The 25,188-nt window shown below is 42.3% G+C and overlaps 2 protein-coding genes across 3 annotated transcripts in view; one reads left to right on the top strand and one right to left on the bottom strand.

Moving 5' to 3' along the window:
* Window positions 1-5,869: 5,869 nt before the first annotated feature.
* Window positions 5,870-25,188, bottom strand: part of LOC6584191 — a 55,482-nt gene continuing 36,163 nt past the window's right edge. Inside the window, exons 4-7 of the mRNA XM_002009811.4 lie at window positions 9,762-9,853; window positions 9,572-9,697; window positions 8,413-8,748; window positions 5,870-8,249 (exon numbers count right to left, since the gene is read on the bottom strand). Coding sequence (XP_002009847.2) covers window positions 6,548-8,249; window positions 8,413-8,748; window positions 9,572-9,697; window positions 9,762-9,853 — 2,256 coding nt within the window. The 3' untranslated portion in view covers window positions 5,870-6,547. The remainder of the gene's footprint in view (window positions 8,250-8,412; window positions 8,749-9,571; window positions 9,698-9,761; window positions 9,854-25,188) is intronic.
* LOC6584192 lies at window positions 21,600-22,599 on the top strand. Of its 2 annotated transcripts, none has more exons than XM_015161320.3 (2): window positions 21,600-21,708; window positions 21,767-22,599. In XM_015161320.3, the coding sequence occupies exon 2, from the start codon at window positions 21,839-21,841 to the stop codon at window positions 22,172-22,174; it is 336 nt and encodes a 111-aa protein (XP_015016806.1). In that variant the 5' UTR covers window positions 21,600-21,708; window positions 21,767-21,838; the 3' UTR covers window positions 22,175-22,599. The 2 variants fall into 2 exon arrangements, 1 of the variants encoding a protein (XP_015016806.1); XR_001449060.3 differs by having other exon boundaries at window positions 21,628-22,341; window positions 22,395-22,599.

The following is a 25,188-nucleotide window of genomic DNA, read 5'->3' as shown; positions in this document are numbered from 1 at the left end:
TGGCTGGCTGGGTAGGTGGGTGGCTGAAGCGACACCTCTGTTAAATAAGCCAAGTCGAGAGCCAAGTCAGCCAGTCCCAGACCGACAGCTAAGCTATTTCCATGGAAATGTGTTTGGCTCCGTTTACTTTGCTGCTGCTGCTGCTGCTCAGCTGCAGCTGCACAGATGCCAAGCCTCAGGTAAGCTCAGCTGCATGCATCCACTCGCACCCACTCACTCACACCCACCCACACACACACACACGCCCACACACTGAGTACGCTTCTCTTTGGTTACAGGACCTGGAGAGCAGCATGCTGCTGGCCGTTGCCCAGATGAAGCAGCTAGTGGAGAGCGGCGCCGCGGCACGGAACGAGCACAGCGTCGAGGTGCTCGGCCAGAAGATGGGCGGGGCGACATCTTTCGGCTTTGGCGATGCGTTGCGCCCAGCTGCTGGACGTCGTCGTCGCCGGCAAGTGGAGCTGACCTTAATGCGTCGACCTGAGCTTACCCCAATAAATACATAGACTAAACTCACCAGCTGTTGTTGTTGTTGTTGTTGTAGCTGCTGCTGCTGCTGTTGTTGTTGTAAAGCGGCTTGCGGCTGCTCCTGCTGCTTGGCCGATCCGTAGTAGCGCGTGAAGCTCTGCTGCAGACTCGGCGTCTTCAGTGTGAAGGAATTCGTGTTGGCATCGGTGTGAAAGGATAATTGTGCATGGCACACGGACTGCAGCCCACTGAACAGGGCCAGGCAGAGGGTCAACAGACCGCCGGAATGCGAGAAGCCGAACATGTTACGCTTTTCTGATTTATGTTGCCTTCGGCCAAATGCTAATTGTAATTGAGCTAATGACTCTGGTGACTCTGCTGGCACTGATGGCACTGATGGCACTGATGGCTGCCTTAATTGATAACAAAAACCACAATAAAAAAAAAATAAAATCCCGTTATCCACGACAAAGCAAACAACAGACCGGCTGCAGTTTGGCCAAAATGCGACTGTGCATTGCCCACCCGCCGTTCGAGCGTTTTATACTTGGTTTTTGGCCCAGGGCCTTGGGCTCTGCTCTGCCCTGCTCTGCTCTGCTCTGCTGTGCTTAGGCCATTTACTTGGCATGCAGCAAAGACAGCGCTCGAACGACGACGGCGACGGCGACGGCAGCAGCTGATGGCAAATGGAAAATTTATTTATTCGCTGTGTCTGCGGCAAGTGCCGCAATTCCAGCAGCATTACGACCCAATGTGCGTGAGCTGACCAGGCCCAGACCACGCCCCTCAGCCCCAAACAATATGCATGACAGACGCCTGGCTTGTTGGCTAATGAGCAGGGACCCAGATAGTCGTAATCGAAGTTATATAACAGATATATATATAAGAGTAATTGAGGATGAGGAAGGAGAGTTGTGAGACACTTCGACTTGAAGCAGCTAAGTAACTAAGCTACAATTATTACTGAGCTTCAGCTTTCAAGGTAAACAAATCTCTTCAATATGTAGCTCTGCTCTCTTCACTCGAGAACCTGCTAGAAAGAAAGTCTCTAGGTTATCTCCATGGAAGCTGCAGAGAAATTCAATGGAAATGCATTAAAAATTCAGCTAATATGGAAATGAATGTATTCAAGCATTCAGCAAGTCGAAGCCAAGCATGGGTATTACCTATGCTGTTGTTTCGAGCACTCGCAAAACAAACGCAACGAAATGCGAGTGTTTTCTAATTGAAAAATTAAATATTAAAATATGTATTTAATTTTGTATGAATATTTCACTTTCTTTAAGCAAGGAGCTGTGCTTGGAATTTCAATGTGAATCACAGAGAAAAACAACAACAAAACGAATAACAACAGTAACAACAACAATGGATAGGCTCTATCGATATGGTGTTCAATACAAATTGAATATAGTCGTGTCGCTTACATAACACTCGCCAGCCAAAATCAAAAACAAAACAGCGTAAAGAGGGCCAAAAGTGAGCGAAAAATATCAACAACTGCAACAACAACAACAACAACAACAAGCGTGATGCGACCACAGGGCCAACTAAATATAAAGACCGGCATAAAACGCTGTTTATGGGAACGTGCGTGGCATGCGCAAGCCGTGAGTGCCCCAGAGTCAGTTCGCTGTAGCTGGCAACGGCACTTCGATTCAATAAAAAGTGGACAGTTCATGTGTGTGTGTGTGTGTGTGTGTGCGGCAGTGATAAGAGAGCGAGGTTAAGGCTAAACAGATATGACGCTCACCATAATTGCATTGGCAATTGCATTGCCAATTGGCTCAAACGTCTCGCTCGTCTCGCTCGTTGCCAACTTTTCAAATTGTGTTGTGTTGGCCAAAGCGATTATGAAAGAAAACTATTACGAGTGTTCGCACTCACACCACCACTCGCATCTGTGTCAACTGGTCAAACAGTGGCTGCCCTCCACACACACACACACACACACATACAGTCAGGCAGACACTCATGGCGTATACGTGATCGCATTACGCTTTGGTCTCGCGCGCGCGTTTCGTTTTGCTGCGAAGACGCAATCGCAATCGAAAGCGCATTTCACATGATTGAAAGTTGTCCATTTAGTATGTATGCCATTCGCCCCAGCAAGCACGTCACTCCGCCCCGCTCCCGCCCGCTCATATGTAAATAGGCAGCGCGCCGGGCCACGGCCATGTCACGCACTCGCAATTAAGCCAATGAGCCGACAATGAAGACACCAGAACACTCTCCACATATTGGCCCACGGCACGCATTGCAATACTTATAAATTTAGCTGCTGCTGGCCCAATGCTGACCGTGTGCTGAAGGGCTAGATAGGAGCAATGCTGGCAGAGCATGTTGGTCAGAAGAGCGTCCAGTCTTATGTAAATAGCCAAGTGCGCCATGGCGTTTGACTTGTCGCTTTTGCAGAACGCCAGCTGGCACGGATTGGCAGACGGCAACCGGCTTCGGGTGGCTGCAATCGAGCAATGCTTTAGCGACAGGGCAGCATGTAAAAGATAAACAGTTAAAAGGAACCCAAAAAGCCAACTGACTGCGACTTCGACATGAAAAAGGTCAACGTTTTTTTTATGTTTATATTCCCTTTTTTTTATTGAAGCAAGAATACCACATAAAATGCTCACAATTTAACGATAAAATGAAAAAAAGTGGAAGTAATTATTATAAAATAAAAAAAAGGGCATACAAATAAACATAATAAAATAAAAGAGTCGAAAACTCTGCGGACGTGTCGCCTGATGCGGAAGTTGCAGATGAGTTTGGCCGAAACGCGGTAGCTGCTAAATAACGGTACTTAATCATTTTACTGGGTCATTGTAAAGGCACAAGTCGAGCCTTCCCACTGCGACGCTGCCAACTGACCTAACGTAACTAGAGCACGGCGCGAGACAATGTGAGAGAGAGAGAGAAAGAGAGAGAGAAAGAGAGAGAGAAAGGGAGAGAGAGACAGAGTGGTCAAAAATTACATATAACAGTATGCCAGGCGACCAGCATCCTATTTGGGGCTATTAAACCCCAAACGTTGAACTTTTGAACTCGCACACTGACCTCAATGCACACTCACACACACACACACACACACATACTCGCACACACACACACACACACACTTTTGCAACCAATCCTTGCGTTGCGAATTATTTTGGGCTGCCTTTTCGCTTTTGCATTTGCACAGATTAAATTGAGGCCACGTGCCATCTGTTCCAGATTCAGGCTCAGGTCCAACTCCAACTCCAGCTCCGCTGCTGCTGCTGTGGCTCCTGGCTAGCTGCTGGCTCTGGCGCCCCAATGGCATCCGCATTCGCATACTATACGCAATTTACCTAGGCTGGTGCCGAAAGACAAACAGCAGGCATCAGCCTTTTTATGGCGTGCTAGCTACAGTGGTTGCAGCATATACTGAACATGTGTTGAAAAGCAATGTAAAAATTGCTTTGATTGGGAAAAATAATATAATATAATTTAATACTGTCGAAAAAATAAATGTTAATAAATTGATTATAACAATATTAAGCATTGTTTAAAAAATATGAAATTATTAAAAAAAAACTAAACCTTTTTTTTTTTTTAATTGCAGCGAATTTCAAATATTGAGAAAAATATTAAACTATTTTGTAAAAAATATTCTCAACAATATTATTGTTCAAAAAATATGAAGTTATAAAATGAAATGAAAATTTGTATTTTTATTTACAAATTCTTATATACATTAAAAAATAATATGTATTTTTTTTTTTTTTTTAAATTAATTAGTTCTCAACAATATTATTATTATATGAAGTTAATGAATAAAAATTTATATTTCTACAAAAAATTGAATATACATGTGTATTATTATATGTAATATATGTAGTTCAACTATTTAAGTTATAACTCTAAATATTTAATATACAATTAGTAAAAATTATTTTATGTCAAATAAATATTTTAAAAATAACATTAAAAGATTTCAATCATAAAATAAATCCATTCCCAGCAAATCTTTTTTTTTTTTTTTTTTTTGACATATATGTAACAAACCTTGCTCCACTGTGCACAGTTGAAATACAAATAAAAACGCACCAATGCAGCAGTTTTTTTTTTTTTTTTTTGTGGGTTTAACTCACATAAAATTTTTTATTAGTTTCTCTCTTGTTTCATACACCAATACAAAAAAACCAAACAACAACAACGAAGAAATAAACAGTATTCAATATAAGCAGAAATATATATGTATGTATGTAACACATATATAGATATTTATATATATGTATATGTAGATATTCATACATATAGATACTTATTTAGAATGGGGGACTTAAATTTTATGGGGCGTTATTGGACTCTGGTTGGATTCATGTTATTTAGTGCCTGTATTATTTGCTGCTTAGTTCAAGTAATATTAATTTCTTCTTCTTCTTCATTGCATTGGTTATAGCATAACAATTCAACGGTGATTCGAGTTGAATTTCCAAGGAGACGCGTATACCAGTCGATTTGCATATACATACATATATATTGTAATTTAGAGCTAATATAGTAGATCTATATACATACATATATATATATATATATTGTATATAGAGCGGGTGTATAGTACAAATAAGGAATTGCAACTCTCGGGGCTCACAAGAATTGCAAAATTGTTCGAATGCAATTTTGTTGTTGCTTATATAATAAATATATGTGTATATGCATGTGTGTCTGTGTTAATTTAATCCTCATACATATATATATGTATGTATATATATTGGATTTCTCTTGGTTTTAATTTTTTTACAGTAAACAGTTTTTCTTTTCTGATTATTTAAAATTCTCTTGTTTTTCTTCTTTTTTCTTTCTCGCTAGATTGATATTAAAAAAAAAAATTTTTTTCAATATTTCACCATAAATATTTATTCTGTATATGGAGTATATTTATTTAATTGCATTGTTTTTTTCGGCTTTGTTTGTGTTTCAACTTGAGTTTCTGTTGACACTGAAATAGTTCGTAAGTCTGGTTAAGTTAACAAACAACATACAATTCTCAACACACCCATACACTGGCTCACAGCTGTATGTGTACGCACTTGCGATACAAATATGCTATAGAGACTAGGTACACAAATAGAATATATATCTGTATTAGTTTTCCAGCTTGTTTTTAAAGGGAAATTTGTAATGCTATTGCTTGGCACATTCCGCATGCTCTTTAACAATGCTCTAAATATTTCTTCTTCTTCTTCGCTTTTTAGCTGAGTTTGAAAAATATTTGTGGCTTATAACAACGTTAATAAATATATGTATGTAACATGAATTCTGCTAACATTTTATTTAATTCGTTAAATCTTTTTACCACGTTGTAGAGGAATATAAATACTTTATGTAACTTTTCGTATTTTTTTTTTTTATGTAATATATATTTTAGTTATTATATATATATATTTTTTTTTTTTTTTTGATATTTTCGTATTGGAATAAGTTCTTTAAAAATATGTCAATCGCAATTTCGTTTCGGTTTAACAACTTTGCTGAGCAAACTTTTCATGGATCGTTAAAAAATACATGATTTTTTCATTATCATTTTCATTTCCACTTCACGTTTTCTCTCAACTCATCTCTCATCGTTTCTCTTTTGTGCTTTAAAAATTAATAATATTTTTTGATTAGCATTACGTGTATATAAGCATTTTCTTCGTTCTTATTCACTTCCTTGTTATTATTTGTTTTTATTGTACATTGAGAATACGCAAATATTTGCCGTTTGTCGAATAAAATTTTTTTATTTCCCCATCGTGCTAAAAATTTGTCCTAAAACTGCTTAAAAAACGCTCCTACAGTACCTGCAGCCGCCCTCGACGCGGAGAGTCGGAGAGTCTCCTTCGTCAGAGCGCTGGCCTCTGATTCCTTAGCTAAGCCTCGCACGTCCCTCTAACCCCTAAGCTAACAAGTAGAAAAAATGGCCTGGGTCGAAAAGTTCTGGTAGTTCGCAAAGATGCGAATACTTACGTCTTATATACATACACATATAATATACACACACTAGATGTACGTATATATGTACATATTTAAAAAAAAAATACATTTCCCGCCTGGAGGGGATCCGCCTGTCCCCAGCTTACAGTTCGGCAAAAATGTTCTCCCTGAAGTCGAGCTCCGGGTGGGCTGAGTGCGTCGAGCCGTGCCCATAGTCGCGCGACTTCATAGAGCTGCGTGCGGAGCTGGAACTGAAGCTAGTGTTCCTCGGACTGCTGCGCCGCATGCGTCCCTCCAGTCCGGCCATCTTGTTCAGCGGCTGGGTGGGGTCCAGCTCGCAGAAGGCGCCCGCAATCAGATCCGTGCCGTTCAGCGAATTGAAGCTGTCGCGCTTGGAGCTGCGCGAGGTGCCGCCGCCCGGCCCGTGATGGGAGCCGGCGCCCAAGCTTTTGCGGCTCAGGCGGCGCGTATATTGATACTGATAGGCGGGCGGGGGCGGAGCGGGCTGCGGGCCTTGCACAATGGCTGAGCGCGGCAAATTGTTGTTGCCGCCGGGTGTGTAGCTGTCGTAAAAGTCCTGCGGCACCTCCTCCTCATCCAGCGGCGGCTGCGACTGCGGCTGCGGCTGCGGCGGTTGCTGCTGTAGGTGGCCCAGCCGCTGCTGCGCCTGGTGGAGATGCTGCTGCTGCTCCTGTAGATTGGAGCACAGGCTGTACTCCGTGGGCTGGCTGCTGCTCGAGATCGACATGCTGAGCGGATCACTGCCGGGCATCACCAGAGCCAGCCCGGTCTTGTCGTAGCCATAACTGGAGTCTCGCTTGGGCTTCGGCGAGCGTTGCGCGTACAGCTTCTCAATGTCCGGCAGCTGGCGGCCGACGCCGCCGGCGGACAGACGGATCTTGTCGTCCTGCTGCTCGCGCTGCATCATTTCCTGTATGTCCATGCTGCGCTCTCGCTCCAGCAGATCGATGATCTCCAGGTCGCGCTCCAGCGTGCTCGACGAGAAGGTACTGCTGCACTCGCTGAACGACACATCCTTGTTCCGCAGCCCGCCGCCGACGTTGGGCCAGCGCTGCGGCGGATGCATCATGCTGCTCACCACGGAGCTCTCCTCGCCATCGCCATAGTTGCTCGTGCTGCTGTCGTCCATCAGGGCGCTGTTGTTGCCATTGCAGTACGTGGAGGCGGTCAGATTGGACACTGAGTTGTTCGACACCGACATGTACTCCACGCCCAGCTTCTGCCGTGGCGCGCCGCCTGTGGAGGCGGCCTTCATGGTGCGGCTGCTGTTGTTGCTGCTGGTGCTCGCCGGCTGCTTGCGCGCCGATCCAGTGGAAGCATGCCCATCGGAGATGATGTTGATTTTGACGTCGTGCTTCTTGCCGCGCATGTTCTTGCTAAGATTGTTCACCATGCCCGCATCTCCGGCACCGCGACCACCCAATACGCCGCGCTGTCGATCCCGTTCCCGTTCCCGTTCCCGGTCTCTGTCCCGATCCCGATCCCTATCCCGGTCCTTATCCCGTTCCTTGTCACGCTCCTTGTCGCGCTCCTTGATGCCAGACTGACCCTGTCTGTACGGTGCACCGCTGTACCGATCCGACACGCCCAAGCCATGACCCTGGCTGCGCTCATGGCGCCCGGACACGGCGTGCCCCTTGGTCGGATGCTTCTGCGAATCAGTCGCCGTCTGGCTCTGGCCCTTGGCCGCAATGCTCGTCGTATTGCTGTGCTCGTCCTTCTCAATCGAGTCCTCATGGGAGCCCGCATTGCTGCGACGCTGCGACTTGGACGCCCGCTTGGCCGACAGGCGAAAATAGCCGCGGAGGCGCTCCTGTTCATCTCTGCCGGAAGAGAGTCGAAGCAGAGCAAATGAGCTTGTCAATAAATAAGTACTCAGCGAAACCGAACTGGCTTAGGTGGAGTGAGAGGTGATTCAACGGAAGTGCCACCACTCATGCATGACGAGGCAAATGGCGAGGCTCGAATTGCAATCGCCGTACTCACCTGGGCAATATCTGCGAGGCGTAGATGCACGGGAATATGACCGTGGGCAAGAATGCGACCCAGACAAACATCAAGTAGGTGAAGTCGAAGTGCTTCTGATTCTCGTAGGTTTCCTCGAGCGAGAGCCGTGCGAACCGCAGTATCATCAGGGGGCACAGGCAGACCACCTGAGTGGCGGCCATGCTGCCAAAGTTGCGCTGCTTGCGCTTCTCCCGGCAGACGTCCATTTCGGCGCTGTAGAGATCGTAGGAGCGGCTGCTGCTGCCGTGGCCATTGCTTAGCCCGGCCACGCCTCCGCCGCTGTGCGCACGCGGCTCCGACGAAGCGGACGAGTTCCTGACGAAGAAGTAGAGGAAATTGAAGAAGAAGAGGAAGATAATGATGAGGCGAAAGGTGAGCAAGTTGTTGAGGAAATCAAAGTCATTAAACTGCCATCGGATTGAAATTGAGCTCATTAGCAATGGAGAGGAGCCCGGAGCGAACGCAGCTGGCCCTGGCCTTTTCTGGTAGCCATGGCCACGCCCCGGCCCACCTTTTACCACAGCGCCTGAAGTACTCCAGCTCAATCCGTTCGAAAAATTAATCAGTGCAATTAGCAAATGTAACCCAAATCGAAGCCCAAACGACCAAATGAATAATGAACCCACATTTAGTTTTTTTTTTCTGTAATTTTTTTTTTTGGACTTCACCCGGGCACAGCAGGCGCTTAATATTTCAATTTAATGGCGCACGCCTCAGGTCGAGGCCGCAGGTATTATTTGTCCCTTTTGGAAAATTTCATAAACATTCTAAATATACCATTCGATGCCAATAAATCCAATTATAATCAACTGAGCTAGAAATAATAATTATTTTATTATTATTAATACTGTTGTTATTTGATATGGCTCTCTGCTGGCGCCCGCATGTCCTTGACGAAAATATAGTATATTGTGTAATTTAACTCTGTTCACTTAACAAAGTCTGTCTATCTCCCTCTCACTCTATCTCTCTTTCTATTCGTCTGTCAGTGCTTTGCAGCAAAATTGATTAATGACTTACAGCAAAACAATCTAGATTAACTACCTTTTCTCCAACTATGCAACACTGGGCCGTTTAGTGTTGAAAAGTTTTCGTAATTAGAAAATAAGGGGACATTCTCATCCTGAACTGCACTTACCTCTGTCGCATGCGTAGATCGACACGGTGCTCGTACATCATGACGGCGAAGGGCCCATCCGGCGGACGCAGCTCCTGGGAGGTGCGTATATAGAGATAGGACAAGAGCACGGCCGGACCACAGTACCTGCAATGCGAACGCTCGAATATACATATTTACGCGGCTAAATCTTTGGGGTCTCGGCACATACATAATTAGAAACAGTCCCCGCGTATATTCCTGCATGTCATCCATCAAGTTGACCACGCACAGTCCAATGCCCGACAGCTGGGGTATGTACGCCTGCAAGCAGAGGATAAGAATAAAGTCAAACACAATCCCCGAATTCACGACCCACATCTCGCTCAATACGAAAAGCAAATTGTTTTAAAAGGTCACTGTGTGGCATTTGGGCTCAGTGAAACTGACAAACGCATTATCGATACCAAATACCCGAGCAAAGCCAACAAATGCTCAACTCAAAGATACCCCGTGTTTAAGTGCTTAATCACCAATCAAGCGCACTTAAGCTCGCTGAATGAGAAAACATTTAGTTCCATGACGAACGAATGGGAGGTCGCTAAACCAACAGACAGAGACTCCTTCCAACCAGAGAGCGAGGGACAGTAAACTCGTTTGTACTCATGCAGTCAGTTGGATAGTCACCTGCTATCGATTCCAGGTACACACGAAAAAGAAAAACAAAGCGGCAAAAAATGGATAATTGAATGGAATTTCCGCTAAAGTTGAGCACACACGAAAGTTGAATTCATTGTGTCCCTGGCCGTGGCCCGGGCACATGCCTGTGCCAGGGCAGCAGACAGGTATTGGTACTGATACAACAGGCCTGTGCCACGAACACACACACACACACCCATTCCCCCATTCCCCCACTGGCCGTGACCGTGACAGATGCCATGGCATACTATCTATGCGTGTCCCCTTCTGCCGGCTGAGTTGGCCCGACCCACTCGTAATTGTATTGTTAACACCCACCACACATTGCGCAGCGCAGCACGGCGAGCGGCGTCGCGTCGTGCCACCGGCTTGCGGCATGCCACCACGGCGGCTTTGTCGAGGCATTTCGCGTAATTGTAATTACACATACACATGCAAGTATTTTCAGTTGGCAGCTGCAGGGGCTCGGCAACACACACACAAATAAAGTACAAACAAAAAAAATGAGAAAAAAAAAAGGAAATGAATTTATGGATATTAAGTTATTATCCAAAACGGCCCGAGCCAGCGCTTGCGGCTCAACATAAAGTGTATTTGTTGTAGTTGTACTCCCATAAATTAAGCCGAGAATTGATGACATGAATGTTATCAAAAGTTGTGCAAGCTAACCAAAACCGCACAGCACTGGATATGAAATGCTGAGCAACATCCTCTGCAATCCTTAACAGCGCTCTGCCAAGGACTCCCTATATAGTCAAGTTTAAAATGTTTAAAAGTTAGAGCTTTGGCGTATTCGAGCTGCTTTGCTAGTTTACGTAATTATTTGCTCAGGAATGAGGACCAATGCTTCATTTCGGAAATGGCTCTTCAAGGACTCTTCGACAGATCCTTGTTAACATTTGCTGTACAATTTTTATGCTTAACAATTTGGGCACTTTGATCAACTTTAAATATATATTTTTTTTACATATGCTAAGCACACACTGGGCACAACACACACTCACACACACACAATGTCACTAAAAGGCACTTGTAAATGATTTTGCATGAGCAACTATTAAAAAGTTTTTGCAGCTCCCTCAACAGCCCAAGAGTTGCCCCAAACAAGAATAAATACGTACACACACACACACACACGCATACACACAGACACAAACACATATACATATACATATGTCATGTAACTCAATCCGGCAGAGCTCGCGATGTGGGCGTGGCTGGCTAAAAAAGTTGTGTCAAAGTTTTAAAGAGAAAATTACAGAGCGGCGTCAGCTATGCCAGCAATATGCATAAGAAAGATGGCCAAAACTTTTCGACTCGACTCGGGCCCGAAAATGTGACAACGAAAAAAAAAAGAAAACATTTTGAACACTGGCTCTTACCCCTAAATCTTGAACTTGGCCCCCGCCTGTCCACCGTGTCGCCCACAGCAGTCATTTGGGTAATGAACTGTTAGCGCCGTACAATCTGGCCAAGAAATCTGTTTTGAAATTCCTCGGCCAACGCACAGTAAAATGCAAATAAAGGACAACAGCAGTAGCAGCAACAACAACAACAACAACAACATCGACAACGATACCAAAGATGACGACGATGATGAGTCTCTGAGCAGCAGCTTGGGGGCCAGGCATCATCAGGCTGGGCCCGAATGCAAAGCGTTAAACGAGGCAATCTGCAATTTTATTACGGCTGTGGCCAACCACGCTGCCTACAGAATGCCAAAAGAGGGGCGTGGCACATTCAACGGAAGCTGCTGTACAATTTAACGAGTCTCGAGTCCTGCGGTCGGTCATCTTCCCTGTGATACTCTCTGAAGTCACTATGCAGGCTATGTGGCCCAGTTTGTTGCCTGCCACAAAGGAAAACTTAAATTGAGACTAAATTAAGCTAATAATAATACTAATACAAATACTAATATTTAGATTAGTTATAAGAGTGATGAACCTTTTACTTGTTATACAGAATAATAATAATAATAATAATAATAATTATAATTATAATTATAATTTTAATAACAACATTAATAATAGCAATAATAATAATAATGATAATGATGACGATCATAAAATTGTAAAATTATTCAAGTTAATTATTATTACAGATCGCAAGTAAAATATTGATTGAAAATAATAAGAATAATAATTATTTTAATAATAATAATAGTAATAATAATAATAATAATAATAATAATAATGATGATGATAATGACCATCATTTTTTTGTTTTCTAGAAAATGTAATTAGGGTAATAAATAAATAATGAGCCATAACAATAATAATAACAGCAATCATGAGTATAACTAATGGTAATAACAATGATAGTAGAGATAGTACTAGAAGCAAGAATGTTCGAAGTACTAGTAATAAAATGAAATCAATAATAATTCTAATAATGCTAATGATAATAGGATTCAGTTGTATTAGCAATTAAATTAGTGAATTGTCGGCGCAGCTCGGATTTTTCCCTATAATTCTTCTCTGGAAAATTTCGTGGCGTTTTTATGAGCACATTCCGCATTATTTTTTCGTCCTTATTTTGTTTTTTTATATACCTATATTTTTGCCGTTACTCGAGCTTTAGCCGAGCTCACAGCGTGTGCAGCGTCTGTGACTGTTGCTGATTTTCCTTTTAAGCTTTCTGACACTCTTCACTTGGCAGGATCGAAGCGACAATGGGGCTGGGGGCTGGGGCTGGCCAGGAGGCGACGGCATCTGTGTGCTTCCCCGTCAATTGAGTCGCATTATGATTACCTTAGCTGGAGCAGTGCAATTGATTTGCTTCGTTTGCCTGGTACAAATCAATTTGACGGCAGCCGTAAACAGTTTATGGACACGTTCTGTCCTCTTCAACAAGTGGCAGCCGCATTAAATTGGCGCGCATTATTCGGGCTCGGTGGAGTCAGAGCCGCGCACACAAAGCCATTTAGAATTTAGCGCGCGTTTCAAATAATTCATTGAATGTGGCACTGAACTGAATGAAAGACTAAAGCCGAAGGCGTCGTATGAACCAAACGCATTAATAACAATTTATTTCCGTCATGCCAAGAACAAGCAACAAGCGTGCGGCAAATGGCAGGTGGCAGGAGGCAGACGGTAGGAGGCAAGCGACTAGGCCCAAGGATAGTGTAGGCGACATTCCGCAGATTCGCGCCGCAAGGCACAAGGCAGAAGCCAGAAAGGCAGAAAGCCAGAAAGGCAGAAAAGCAGAAAGTCAGAAGGACAGAAAGACAGCCAGGCAGGCAGACAACCAACAGCAATTGGTTTGAGACCGTAAATAAGTGAGGCAAGTGGGCTGGAAACTGCCGGAAGATGGGGGCAAGTGGCAAATGCCAAGTGGCAGCCGGCAAGGCGGCAAATGTTCAGGGTGTAGCGCAGAAACAACAAATTGCAACAGCAGGCGCAAAAAGTACTCGCACACATAAGCGTGCCCACTGTCATAATTTTGACATTGACGAATTGCCTTTAAGGAATATCAGCGAAGTTAACGGCTGACTCGCTATCTCCTTTTCTCTGTGCGTGCTTGTGTGTGTGTGTGTGTGTGTGTGTGTGTGTGTGTAAGCTTGTGTCTTCTGTAAACTTATAATGAAAGGCACTTAATAATAATTTACTACAAGCTGAAATGCCGTGGCCCAGCGGCATATTTGTTATAAGGAACAACAAACTGCCCGAGGCTGGAAAAAAATATGTTGCATAAAAAGCCGTTTCCACTGAAGCGGCGAGAGTGTCTGCTGTTAAAGTTAAATATACAGTTTCTATATAATATATATGTATATAATGTATGTATCATCATACAAATGCTAAAGGCTGTAAATCCATTTGGCATCAAGGCAGCTTCAAATATGAATTGCAATTCAAAATAAATTTCAAATAAATAAAAACAAAGTTAAGTTTTATGTTGCTTTATCAATAGCTCATATGTTTATCAAAAATAAAATTTTTTTTTTTTTTAAATATATTTTTAAACAAATATTTACTATAAATACTATAAATAACTTCTCGGCATGAATTTTTCCATTGAAATTATATATGCATTGAATACCACTCTCTGCGTAAGCCATTGGCTTACCGTAAGTCCCATCAATATATTTTGCATTATTTATATTTGTGACACCAGAGCAAACAGCAAAACACGAACTTAAATAGTTGTTCAAGTGTTTGCCTAAATTGTGCTAATGGAATTGCGGCTTGGGCATGAAATGGGATACAACAATTGAATTACATTCTATTTTCAATTAGCGGCTGGCATTTCGAGACTTCTCCTTGGCTGTCAATGCCAACAACAAACGCCCCACACACACACACACACACACAGTCGTGTGAATACTGCATGAAATCGAGCCTTAGAACGAAGCTAAGATCCCAGCAATGTAGGCATAATAAATAATTTAAAGCCATGATATAATTAGCAGTCGTTTGATGGAAAACAAGGCACAGCAAACAGACGAAAAAAAAAAGTGCAAATAAATGATAAGACAAATAATGACAATGATGATGATGAGTAAGAAAATTAGAGTCGTGCGTATGTGTAATTAATTTGCACTCTAATTAAAAGTAAGTAAACTGTTGTCAACGACAACCAGAAGCAGCGAAGAGCAATAATCATCGTTTAAGTTTGAATTATTAGCCCCCACCCGCTGCTCTGCTGCCCCGCTACCCAGCTGCCCCTCTTGCCCACTGCTTCTCTGTCTGGTTTCCACGCGCGTTTGCTAATGAAAACTGAAAAATATAAGCGAAGCTCTGAAAATGTTCGAATGCATAATTAAAATCACTGCGCATTCCATAATTTAAATAATAATAACAAGCACAACAATGCCTGGAGATGGAGCACAGATTACAATGTCAGTTGGGGCCGTCGCCTCCCCGCACTTTAGACAGCGGGGCGTGGCATTAACGGCCCCATAGCAGGCGCAGGCAACCAAAAAACAGAAAAAGATACTGCCGGGGCTTAATGGCCGTAAAATGCTTTCCAAGCAGACCGGTCAGACAAGGCTAGGCCTGGACGCACACTTAGCATTGGGACACGGACTCTGGACCATAAAGAGCACACGGGTCCTGACCAGCACCAAGTCCTTGCGCTTATGATAATAACACAATTATGTACTTACATAATTAAAGTCGTAAAAGTGCACAAAACACAGACAAAACAAAGGCAAAAAGAATTTAAAAAAAAAAGGAAATTACAAAGGCTCACACACACTTATATATGTATATATATATATATATTGACTCAGCATTTGTGCGTTTGACTCCACTTGGCTGCCAAATAGTTGTTCAGTTGTTGGGCCTCCAGAGCAAACGATTTAAATGCTTAAATATGCACAAGAATTTTTTAGTCCAAAGATAATGAAATCCAGATTTGTTAAGAATTCAGTGTGCTGGGATCCACATTCGTTTTGTATATAAGCAATGTGTTATCTCATTTCAGACCCGATGCTAATATTGTCAGAATTTCATCAAATTCCACCTTGTTATATATGAAATGTGCCAGAGTCGAACCTCAACTTGAGGCAGGTGTACTCAAATTCAAACTGATTTCCTTACCATATACAAGTTGCTCAAGCATTGTAAAATATACGACCTTGAGTACACGAAAAACCACTTGTGCTCCATGCCCAAATTAGAAAGCATACGGAAGCACAGCAATAAATATGGTTGTACGAATTCTCTCTCCGGCGTAACAATTGAGCATCAGTTCTTCTAGCTCAATCATTCTTCGAGCAGTTCTGGATATCCTCCTCAAATGGTAAAATTCTCAAAGAACGATATCAGCTCATCATAAGTTATTGGTTGTCCTACATCGGAGTTCAGCATAAGCCGAACTAACATGGATCGTTGCAGCTCACTGATCACTGAGCATAGTGGGATATATCTGATCCACTGATCCACAAAGAGTGCATGAAGAGAATGAGCTAATACTTATGACTGCCCTATCAACTTTTTATTCTTCTTCTTCTTCTTTTCCTTCTTCTCGTTATTCTTATTCTTCTTCTTCATTTTCTTTTACTTTTCCTTCTTCTACTTATACTACTCGTTCTTCTCTTTTTTCTTATTGTTTTTTTTTTCTTCTTCTTGTTCATAGCTCTCGTTTACTTCTCTTTGGCAATGCACTGTGAACGTAAAACCCGATTTTGTGGCATAAAGTCTAAAAAGTCATGGAACGATATTGTGTTTCTTGTTATTTATTTAGAAACTAGGCGCTCTAAGCACAACATAGCGATAAACTATAGATTAGTTATTGCAGTCATGCATGTATTCCTGTGGCCTAACATGAAATATATTGCCAACATTGTAAAATCTCTTTAAAATTTCAGCCATCGATTATGATTGAAATATAATTTCAATTTGAAAAGTAATTGTTTTCTGATGGGCTCTGGAATTTTTGCCATAAATTTTAAGCTTTATTTCGTAGAATGCATAGAATTTCGCTTGTCTTCTTTATTTCGATTTCTACTTCTAATTTGTATATCAAAAGGCTTTTAAATTCTCAACAAAGACTTTTCTTATGTGTGTGTGTGTGTTTGTTGTTTTTTTTTTTTTTTAAGCTGTCTCATACCCTGTAAACGTTGTGAAAGTTGACTGAGCCAGGGGTGTTGTTCGGTTAAGTGAACTTCCCTCACGTTCTGCATATTCTTTTTCTATTTCTGCTGCTCTGCTTTTGATATCACATAAATGACAGCATAATTGGGCTTAGAATCTGCCGCCAAGGAGCCTAACAACAGCGCTTTATAAAATGCCAATGGGCATCTGCTTTCTACGCTAGAGCGCCTTCTTTGTTATTTTTTATTTATTTTGCATTTTGCTTCTTTTTTTTTTTTTATTTATTTTTTTTACTGTTTGCTATTGAAGTTAAGGGTATTAATATTTTATGCTTATGTGCATAACAACGAGAGCCAATGCCAAACAATAACAGCACAAAGGCAGCGTCTGTAATAGCAACAGCAACAATGACAACAGCAACAACAACAACAATGACAACAACAACAACAACAAGTGGTTGCTGACAATGCCAACATGGACCTGACACAGAACAGTTGGCCAATATCTCTCTGCCTCCACAAACCTGTCTACCTCTCTCTCTCTCTCTCTCTCTCTCTCTCTCTCTCTCTCTCTCTTCATCCTGTGTGTGAGTGTGCGTGTGTGTGCGTGGGTGTAGATGACTGTATTACAATTGACGAGCCACACGCAGAATCTAACTTTGCCAGAAGTGTCTGTGCACTTGAGAATGTTTTGTATAAGATGTATCTGTATCTGGCTATATCTGGCTATATCAGTATTTGTATTCCAACTGTCTTGTACTTGTCTACGTGTAGGCAGACAGACGCTGCTTAAAATTCAGACGAGATTCGCTGCTGGGAAATGGAGCTGAGCGATGGAAGTTGAGGCTGGGCCAAAAGTCTAAAGTGCGAGCTAAGTGAATGATTATGATAGTGGCCCTACGGCACGTCATGTAGGCCATATCAAATACCATATTCACTTTGGCTCAGCCACATATCTGAACGGCTAATGGACACATTTGGCCTGCAGTTGAATGGCTGCAAATGTATTTGATGTAGAGTTAAATCGAGCACTCTTCAAGCACTTCTCCCTCTCCCTCCCCTCGCTTTCTCAGTGCAAAAACTGCATTATAAATGCCCAATTCCCATATGCTTCTTCGGAAATAACTCATTCAACTCGGCAACAGCAACAATCGGGGCAGTCGTAAAAGTTCATGATTTACAACAATAAGCCGCTTACAATCTGGCCAAAAGATGAGCAACAACAAAAGCATCAACGGAGGCCAACCACTTGAATAAGAAGCATTGGCATATAATATTGTCAGGACTTTTGCTCAAGTACCCAGCAACAAGGTACTCACCCCCGCAGTTCCTCATCCCCAGACACACACACACACACACGCATACGCATACACGCATACATTACGAGTGTATACATATTAGAGTGAAATTTTAGCTGCCAAGTTAAGTATGAGTATGAAGCAGCTGCCAGCTCGACAGACTTTTGCGATAAGTATGCGAGGGTCGACACAGAAGTTGTTGTAGGCTGTTTTAGCTATAGTAATTGATTAGGAGCTGGATGTGGTCTTACAGCAAATGAAAATATATATATGAAATATGAAAAAAAGAAAAATATATATATATATATAATATATATAATTTTATTCCAATTCAAGCTCTTCTCTAATATAAAAATATCACGGCTAATGTTATTGATTATTGCTCCAATCAGAATTCAAATGCAGACTTTCTATACCTTATCATAATCCCAATCATTTCCCAATACATTTTATGTACACCAGGCTATTCATACACTTGAGGCCAGATCTTTTATACCTCAACAATTGTGCTGCCAAGAGACCAAATTTGAATGGCATGAATTTAGCAGTTAAACAACAACAATAATACAATTGTATATAAAATGGAGCACCTCCTCTTTCAGTGACTTTGTGAGCGACCCATGTGTGTGCTTTGCTGTGTGCAAAATTTTTATATTGTTATTTTACAATATGTAAAACATTTATCCGAAATTTCGGTAATGCGCGAGGCAGTCCATAGAGTGCACAGGTAATGGCTGAGGATATGGATGTTGCCGCGGCAACAAACGACAAAATCTTACCTGTGTGCATATGAAATTTATCAAAAGAGCGGGGGTGGGGCTTGGGGGGATGGGGCTGGTAGCGAGGCTGGAGACGAGAGTTATTGCAACCTTTGAGCTGCTGAGGTTGTTTTTCAACTTATTAGAGCAGCTGACGCTGGTCTCCAGCTGCTCTCGGCTCGCTGCTCTCCGCTCGCTGCTTGAGCAATAAAAATTGATTGCCCCAGGAGTCGCGATTGCGAAACGCATAAAATCAACCAAGTTTCGTTGGCCATTTCCACGCAATTCGCACAACAGCTGCGCCATTAAACTGCTGCCACCGAATTGCCGCCGGTCGCACCGCCTCCCCCTCCGCCACCCCCTGCCACACACACCATCACCATGCTGCTTGCAGCCACACGCACAAAAGCAAACACACTCAAGTGAATCGGTTTTTTATGTAGTTGCATGTGCAACAAATCTAGCAGCATTTCAGCACTAGCAACGGACAGACGCTGCGGGTTGCTAGCAATGCGAAGCACACAAAGAAAATCACTGACATGTGCCCTTATAAGTATGCTACACATTTCAGGTCCCCTTCACTGGCATTCGCTGGCCGGCAGGACCCTCTACTGCATTAGTAATGAAGGCAAGTGCGGGGCAAGCATTTTGAGCTGGTATAGCTTTTGAGTCGAAACTTACACATTCGATTAGCTGGCATCTGTTGGCCCTGTCCTATGCATGGTTGGAGTGGAATTGTGTCAATAATCGGACATAAGAAATGCTCCTCGCTTGAGCATGCTACGTCCATGAGCTGTCATACAGCCAGATGAAAGGCGATTGCAGCTCATTCGAAGCCGAACAAGCAAAACTCATCTGTTTCATGTTGAAATTACTTTACCTCTGCTCAAAAGACGCCCAATTACATTTGCAATTTGATCGTTTCGGAACTTTGGACATGAGTTTCAATTGCTTTTTTCGCAGCATATGCATAGCAATGCGTCTCTACATCCATAAATGCAATCAGCCTGTGTGGCCCATGGGCCATGGCGTTGCGCAGCACATTTGCTTCGACTGAACGCCATTTGCATGGGTAGGTCGGCAAATGGGAAATTTAATAAGGCTCAGACAGGCCCACGCGCGAGTCCCTAACAAAGTTACACGCATAATAATAACAATAATGATGCTCCTAATAAAAGAAAAATACATACAAAAAACATAAAAAAATACAAAAATAAGGGAACCTACGCAACTGAATAGAAGAGCAGCCTGCGGACCGCTTCGTTTCGATTTCCGCTCCGTGCGGCATTCGCATGTGCGTAACAAACTCAAATTGTTGCGCTATTAATAAACAAAGGGCAATTGCGGCGATAATGTTGGATTGCGAGCATGTAGCTCAACTAGTTATTCAGGGCTTTGGTTTCACAGAATAAATGAAATATGATAATAAATCACAAATAACAAATCTGATAGGTACTCGACTTGCAGATACCCGCCCTCGAGCCTCGAACGAACCGAAAGTGAAGCAAACCAAAAATGTAAAATGTAAAGTGGAGCTCACAATTTCACATCAGCTCTACTAGCACCGTCAGTTCACTGCGACTGGCGATACTCCAATTACAATCGGAATTTCGATTCCCTTGAATAGGCAAAAACTCACATATTTGAATGTAGGTGTGCATGTGTATGAGCCCAATGCTGGCCCATTTGCTTTTGCCAACTAACCAAACATTTTGTTTTATAACTTCTGCATAACTAAGTAGATTCCATTGAAATTTTCAGCATATACTTAACCCATTTCATATTTTGTAATTTAGAAAATAAGCCAACTTGTTCACATATTACCTATATTTGCAACTGACCTAAAGAATTTGGTGAATTCAAAAATTTATATACAGTCGAATCTCGATAATTTGTAGCTCGTCAAATCGAAAATCGCGATAACTTGAAAAAGTTTTTATCCCCTTGAAAGAAAATCGTTCTCAATAATTCTCGATAATTTCAATTCCTGTGTAAATCGAACCCGATCTCCTTGCCATTTCGAACTATCGGTATTCTACCATATGTATGTATACACATATATGCATATGTACACATATATAAAAAACTGAATTGTGCAAGATAAACATAAGATAGATAGACATAGACGCGAGACTCGAGCTGCACAGACGTATACGGTATAATTTAACCGTATAATTTTGATATTGTTATTATCGATATATATGGGAATACTTATCGAATTTTTTAAATTTTATTTCGAACTCCGCCAGCAGTTCAAGCCAACGCAAGTCACTCAACTCTTCTAAGTAAAATCTAATAAAAGTATGTAATAAAATCCGCCACGCCTCCTTCTGCATGTTACACACTTTTCATACAAAACATACATTCTGATTTCCCATTCATTCAGAGTATTCAAATAATAATATGAACTATATATAGTTTGATTGATTTATTTAGTGCAGCAATAAAATATTGCAAATATGTGTCCATCTATTTCTCATCTAACACAAAAAAAAACACACACACACACAAAAGTAAACAAGATTTTGTTCCATTCCATTCCACAGAGTTGCGCAGCTTTCACAGACAGTTGAGCCGACATGACACCCAAACATTTGACATGAATATAAATTTAAAATTCTGCCATCTAATAAATAAAAATATGCATATGGGTGAGTTGGCAATGAATTTTGCCAGCTGCATGGTTTAGTGGAACCCAAGATATCTGTTGACGCACTTTGCTTGGTGGGAAACCCGGGTCTCTCAGTAGACTGCGGAAACGAGGGCCGAAAACTCGAGTCGTTCTATGTTTGACAACATTGCTTTCACATTCAGTTTAAAATTGAGAGCTCGAAATATTGTCGTTTGTCGTAGAATTATTTAGTTTTGGACCTACACGTTTGTTAATCAGTAACACACACAGCAATTTCGGTTTTATTTTGTGCTAAATTCATTATTGGCTTTTCAGTTTCCGGTAGCAATCTGGCAACGACTCACTGTGGCCCTGTTGGCAAGAACGCGGACTCACTAATTATTGGACATGTCAAACTCGTTTCACATGAACTTGACGGGCATGCAAAAGAAGCTGGCCCTGAGGTCATTGCATCTCCCCTTGAAGGACTCAACGCAGCTCTACTCGATGCTCAAGAGCCCCAATGGCAAACTATGCAATCTATCGGCACAATCTATAGAGGCCGACAACAAGCATAAAAAGCTAACGGCCAACACGTATCGGGACTTCAGATCGCTGCCAAACAAGAACAGGCCGCTGGATCACAGCCAGCCCAAGACCAATACTCAGGTTTTGAAGTCATGCCTGAAGCAGCCAAATGGACCGAAGCGTCGCAAGGTCGTTCGCTTCAGCTGTGACGTTTAATGCTGCAATGCAACAAAACACAACAAAACAACAACAACAACAACATTAACAACAACAAAACAACAAAAACCAAAAAAAAAAAATTGAATAGTGAGCGAATGTCTGGAACTGCCTGTTGACGCATGACCAGATCAGCTAATTTGAAACTTGATTTTTATGCAAAATTTGTAAATATTTCTAAAAGCATTTTTCACATTTTAATTACAAAAACATTACACAGTATATCCTAAAACACTGTCGGATGGTCGACCTGACGCTTGCGCTTTCCGGTGATCATCAAGAGATCCTCTGGCCGCAACACCATATATATGTGTGTATGTATATATGTATAAGGCTCTTCATCTCGTTCGCCTTAAACTGATTGCCCTCTGATGTCAGCCCCTTTTCAATTTAATATGCCATTAAATATCATTCAGTAATTTAAACATTGTATTCGTCATTTGGTTTGGTTAGCCTCGTTTAGCCCTCGTCCGTCGCTTGTTTACGATAACTTTTGTTGTTTCTTTTTGCTTCGGATGGCTCGTGACCTGTAGCATAATTTCGCTTGCCAAGCGCATATCCGGCTAAGTTCAATGGTTAATAATGGTGACGAATGGGGGAACTGTGGGCGGGCGGGGGGCGGTGTGTGCTGTGGGAAAGTGCGCCCGCCCGCTGCGTGGGTGCTGGCCCAAGGATTAGGAAACGCTTCGTGCCAAAGTCAATGCGGGCAAGCGGATATTCGTAACAAGACCTTGCTGCGCACACCAGCAATGCCATCGTGGTAAACAAATAAATAAACTCTGGCCACACTGCTCTTGGCAGGGACGCAGGGTGTGGCCGGGCACACCATGCACGTACCGACAATGTTGTACGCCTTTGGATGGAGCTATAGCTCCATTTGCCGAAAACGAAGCGAGCAGGCGACTGAAACTTGGAGCAAAGCTAGTTAGAAATCCCTTAGCCTCCTCCGGCGAATGTTTAGACTCGCATAACTCGTAATTAATTGACAGTCTGCGGTCGAAATTCTCTGACAGTTGTATGGCACTGAATTATAAAAATAAAATAATACACTCACATACATATAGGTATGTCTATAATTATGTATGTATGTGGCGCATGGGCAAGGCGAGATTCACACGCCCTTATGACAGATTGGGCTTGATGTGGGTAAAAGGATTGCCTCAACCCCTTCCTCTGCCTCTGCCCTTGCCTCAGCCTCTGCCTTTATTCGACTAGGCAAATTTGTTGTGGCGTTGACATTTTCATTGCACAACATGGGACGCTGGGCCGCTCAGCTCGGAATGGGACCAATAAAAAACAATGAAAACATTTTCAATTTGAGTGTTTTTTTGCTTCCTCTGCCTCTGCTTCTTCTCTTTTTTTCGTTTTGTCAAACTTTTTTTTTTTTTTTTTTTTTGACAAACTTGAACGAAAGTTGGCCAAGCGTAGAAATCGCTAGTTGCTTCAAGATGCCCAACCTCAACTTCGGCTCGTCTCGCAACTGAGTCGCATTTCCTCTCACTGACTTATGGCCAAAGACGCGGCAATAAAGCCCAAGCTAAAAATCGATAAGCGATTCATAAGCTGTCAGAGAGAGAGAGAAGGTATAGATGAGGATCTGTCAATGTTCATGAATCAAAGAGTTTGAAAAGTCTGTATGTAGTTTACTTATGATTGATTATCTCAGAAGTGGATCCTTAAGGACCAGCCAAACAGATTGAATTATAACATATTTTATTTTGTTGTGAATGCGACACTAATGCAAACAATATATGCCAACATATGTTTACATATATTGTATATAGATATATACTCGCATCAAAATGATTTTTGAATATCATTGTTCATCACAGAGCGCACACAAAGGAATGTAAAAGATTTCAGAAGCATCATTGAATCACTTGCCACATGACGAATCAAAGTTCACATTGTCTGTGTGCCCATCTATATGTATGTGTGTGTGTGTGTGTGTGTGTATGTATGCGCGCATGTCAAAGCAATTTGTTGAACCCAAATAGAAATACCAAGCCAAATGGCACGTCACATCTACCCTCCTCAGGAGCAATGCGGCCATAACGTATACGTAAAATATTCATAAATTGCACATGAGGCAAACCCAAATGAGATAATAAGCCCTCTCGGCCAAGAGTTTCGGCAAGGACTAAGGCAGCCAACGAATCTAGACGCTATCTGCGTGTGCTTATAGTCTGCTTGTGTGTGTGTGTGTGTCTTTGAACTCTATCAAATTAAGCAGACACGCGCACTCACACACATTAATGATATTATTGACGACTGATTGAGTTTGACTACCATATATGAGCACACACACACACACACATACACACACTCACTTACACATTGGTAGTTTCGCGTTATGGTAATCGACTTTTAGGCGTAAATATTATAAATCGACGCAATTATCATCAGCCTTATTGTGGGCATTAATGCAGCTCAGTAATAATAATAATCATCGAGCCGATTATTATGCTCGCAATCGACATCATCATCATCATCATCATCATCATCATTGTCGTCGCGTCGTTTGTTGTGCCACTTGTTGCCATCGTCCTGTCAGTTTTTATGGGCAACAGACATTCACTGAACTGCCACATAAATTATACAAATTGTCGCCAGAAACGTTGCAGAGCGAGTCTATAGCCCCGGCAACATCATAAATACCGCATATAATTGCCAAGCCAAGCCGGCCAGCCGACCGACCCAATAATGATATATGTACGTATGCACCGAACATAGCCGTTAGGCATATCCCATGGCTGAACTTAAGCTAAGGGCTCTTGGCCCTATAAACCCACCTGCTGCTCGGCTCAAGAGTGCTGCCACTTTGGCCACTTGGCCAAGTGGCAACTGGGAATCCCAATTCACAATTGGTTCGCCCAGCGCCACTTCATTAGCTCGCCCCGAATGAATGAATATAAATGATAATCTTGTTGCTCTTTTATTTAGAGGCATAAATTCATTTACAATATTAACACAGCCGAATGTTTTGGGTCGCTTCTATAAAAACCTATATTATG

Source organism: Drosophila mojavensis, unplaced genomic scaffold, assembly GCF_018153725.1.
Source record: "Drosophila mojavensis isolate 15081-1352.22 unplaced genomic scaffold, ASM1815372v1 contig_136, whole genome shotgun sequence".
Classification (NCBI taxonomy): domain Eukaryota; kingdom Metazoa; phylum Arthropoda; class Insecta; order Diptera; family Drosophilidae; genus Drosophila; species Drosophila mojavensis.
The sequence above is the reverse complement of the archived record's forward strand: the minus strand, read 5'-3'. Positions and strand labels throughout refer to the sequence as shown.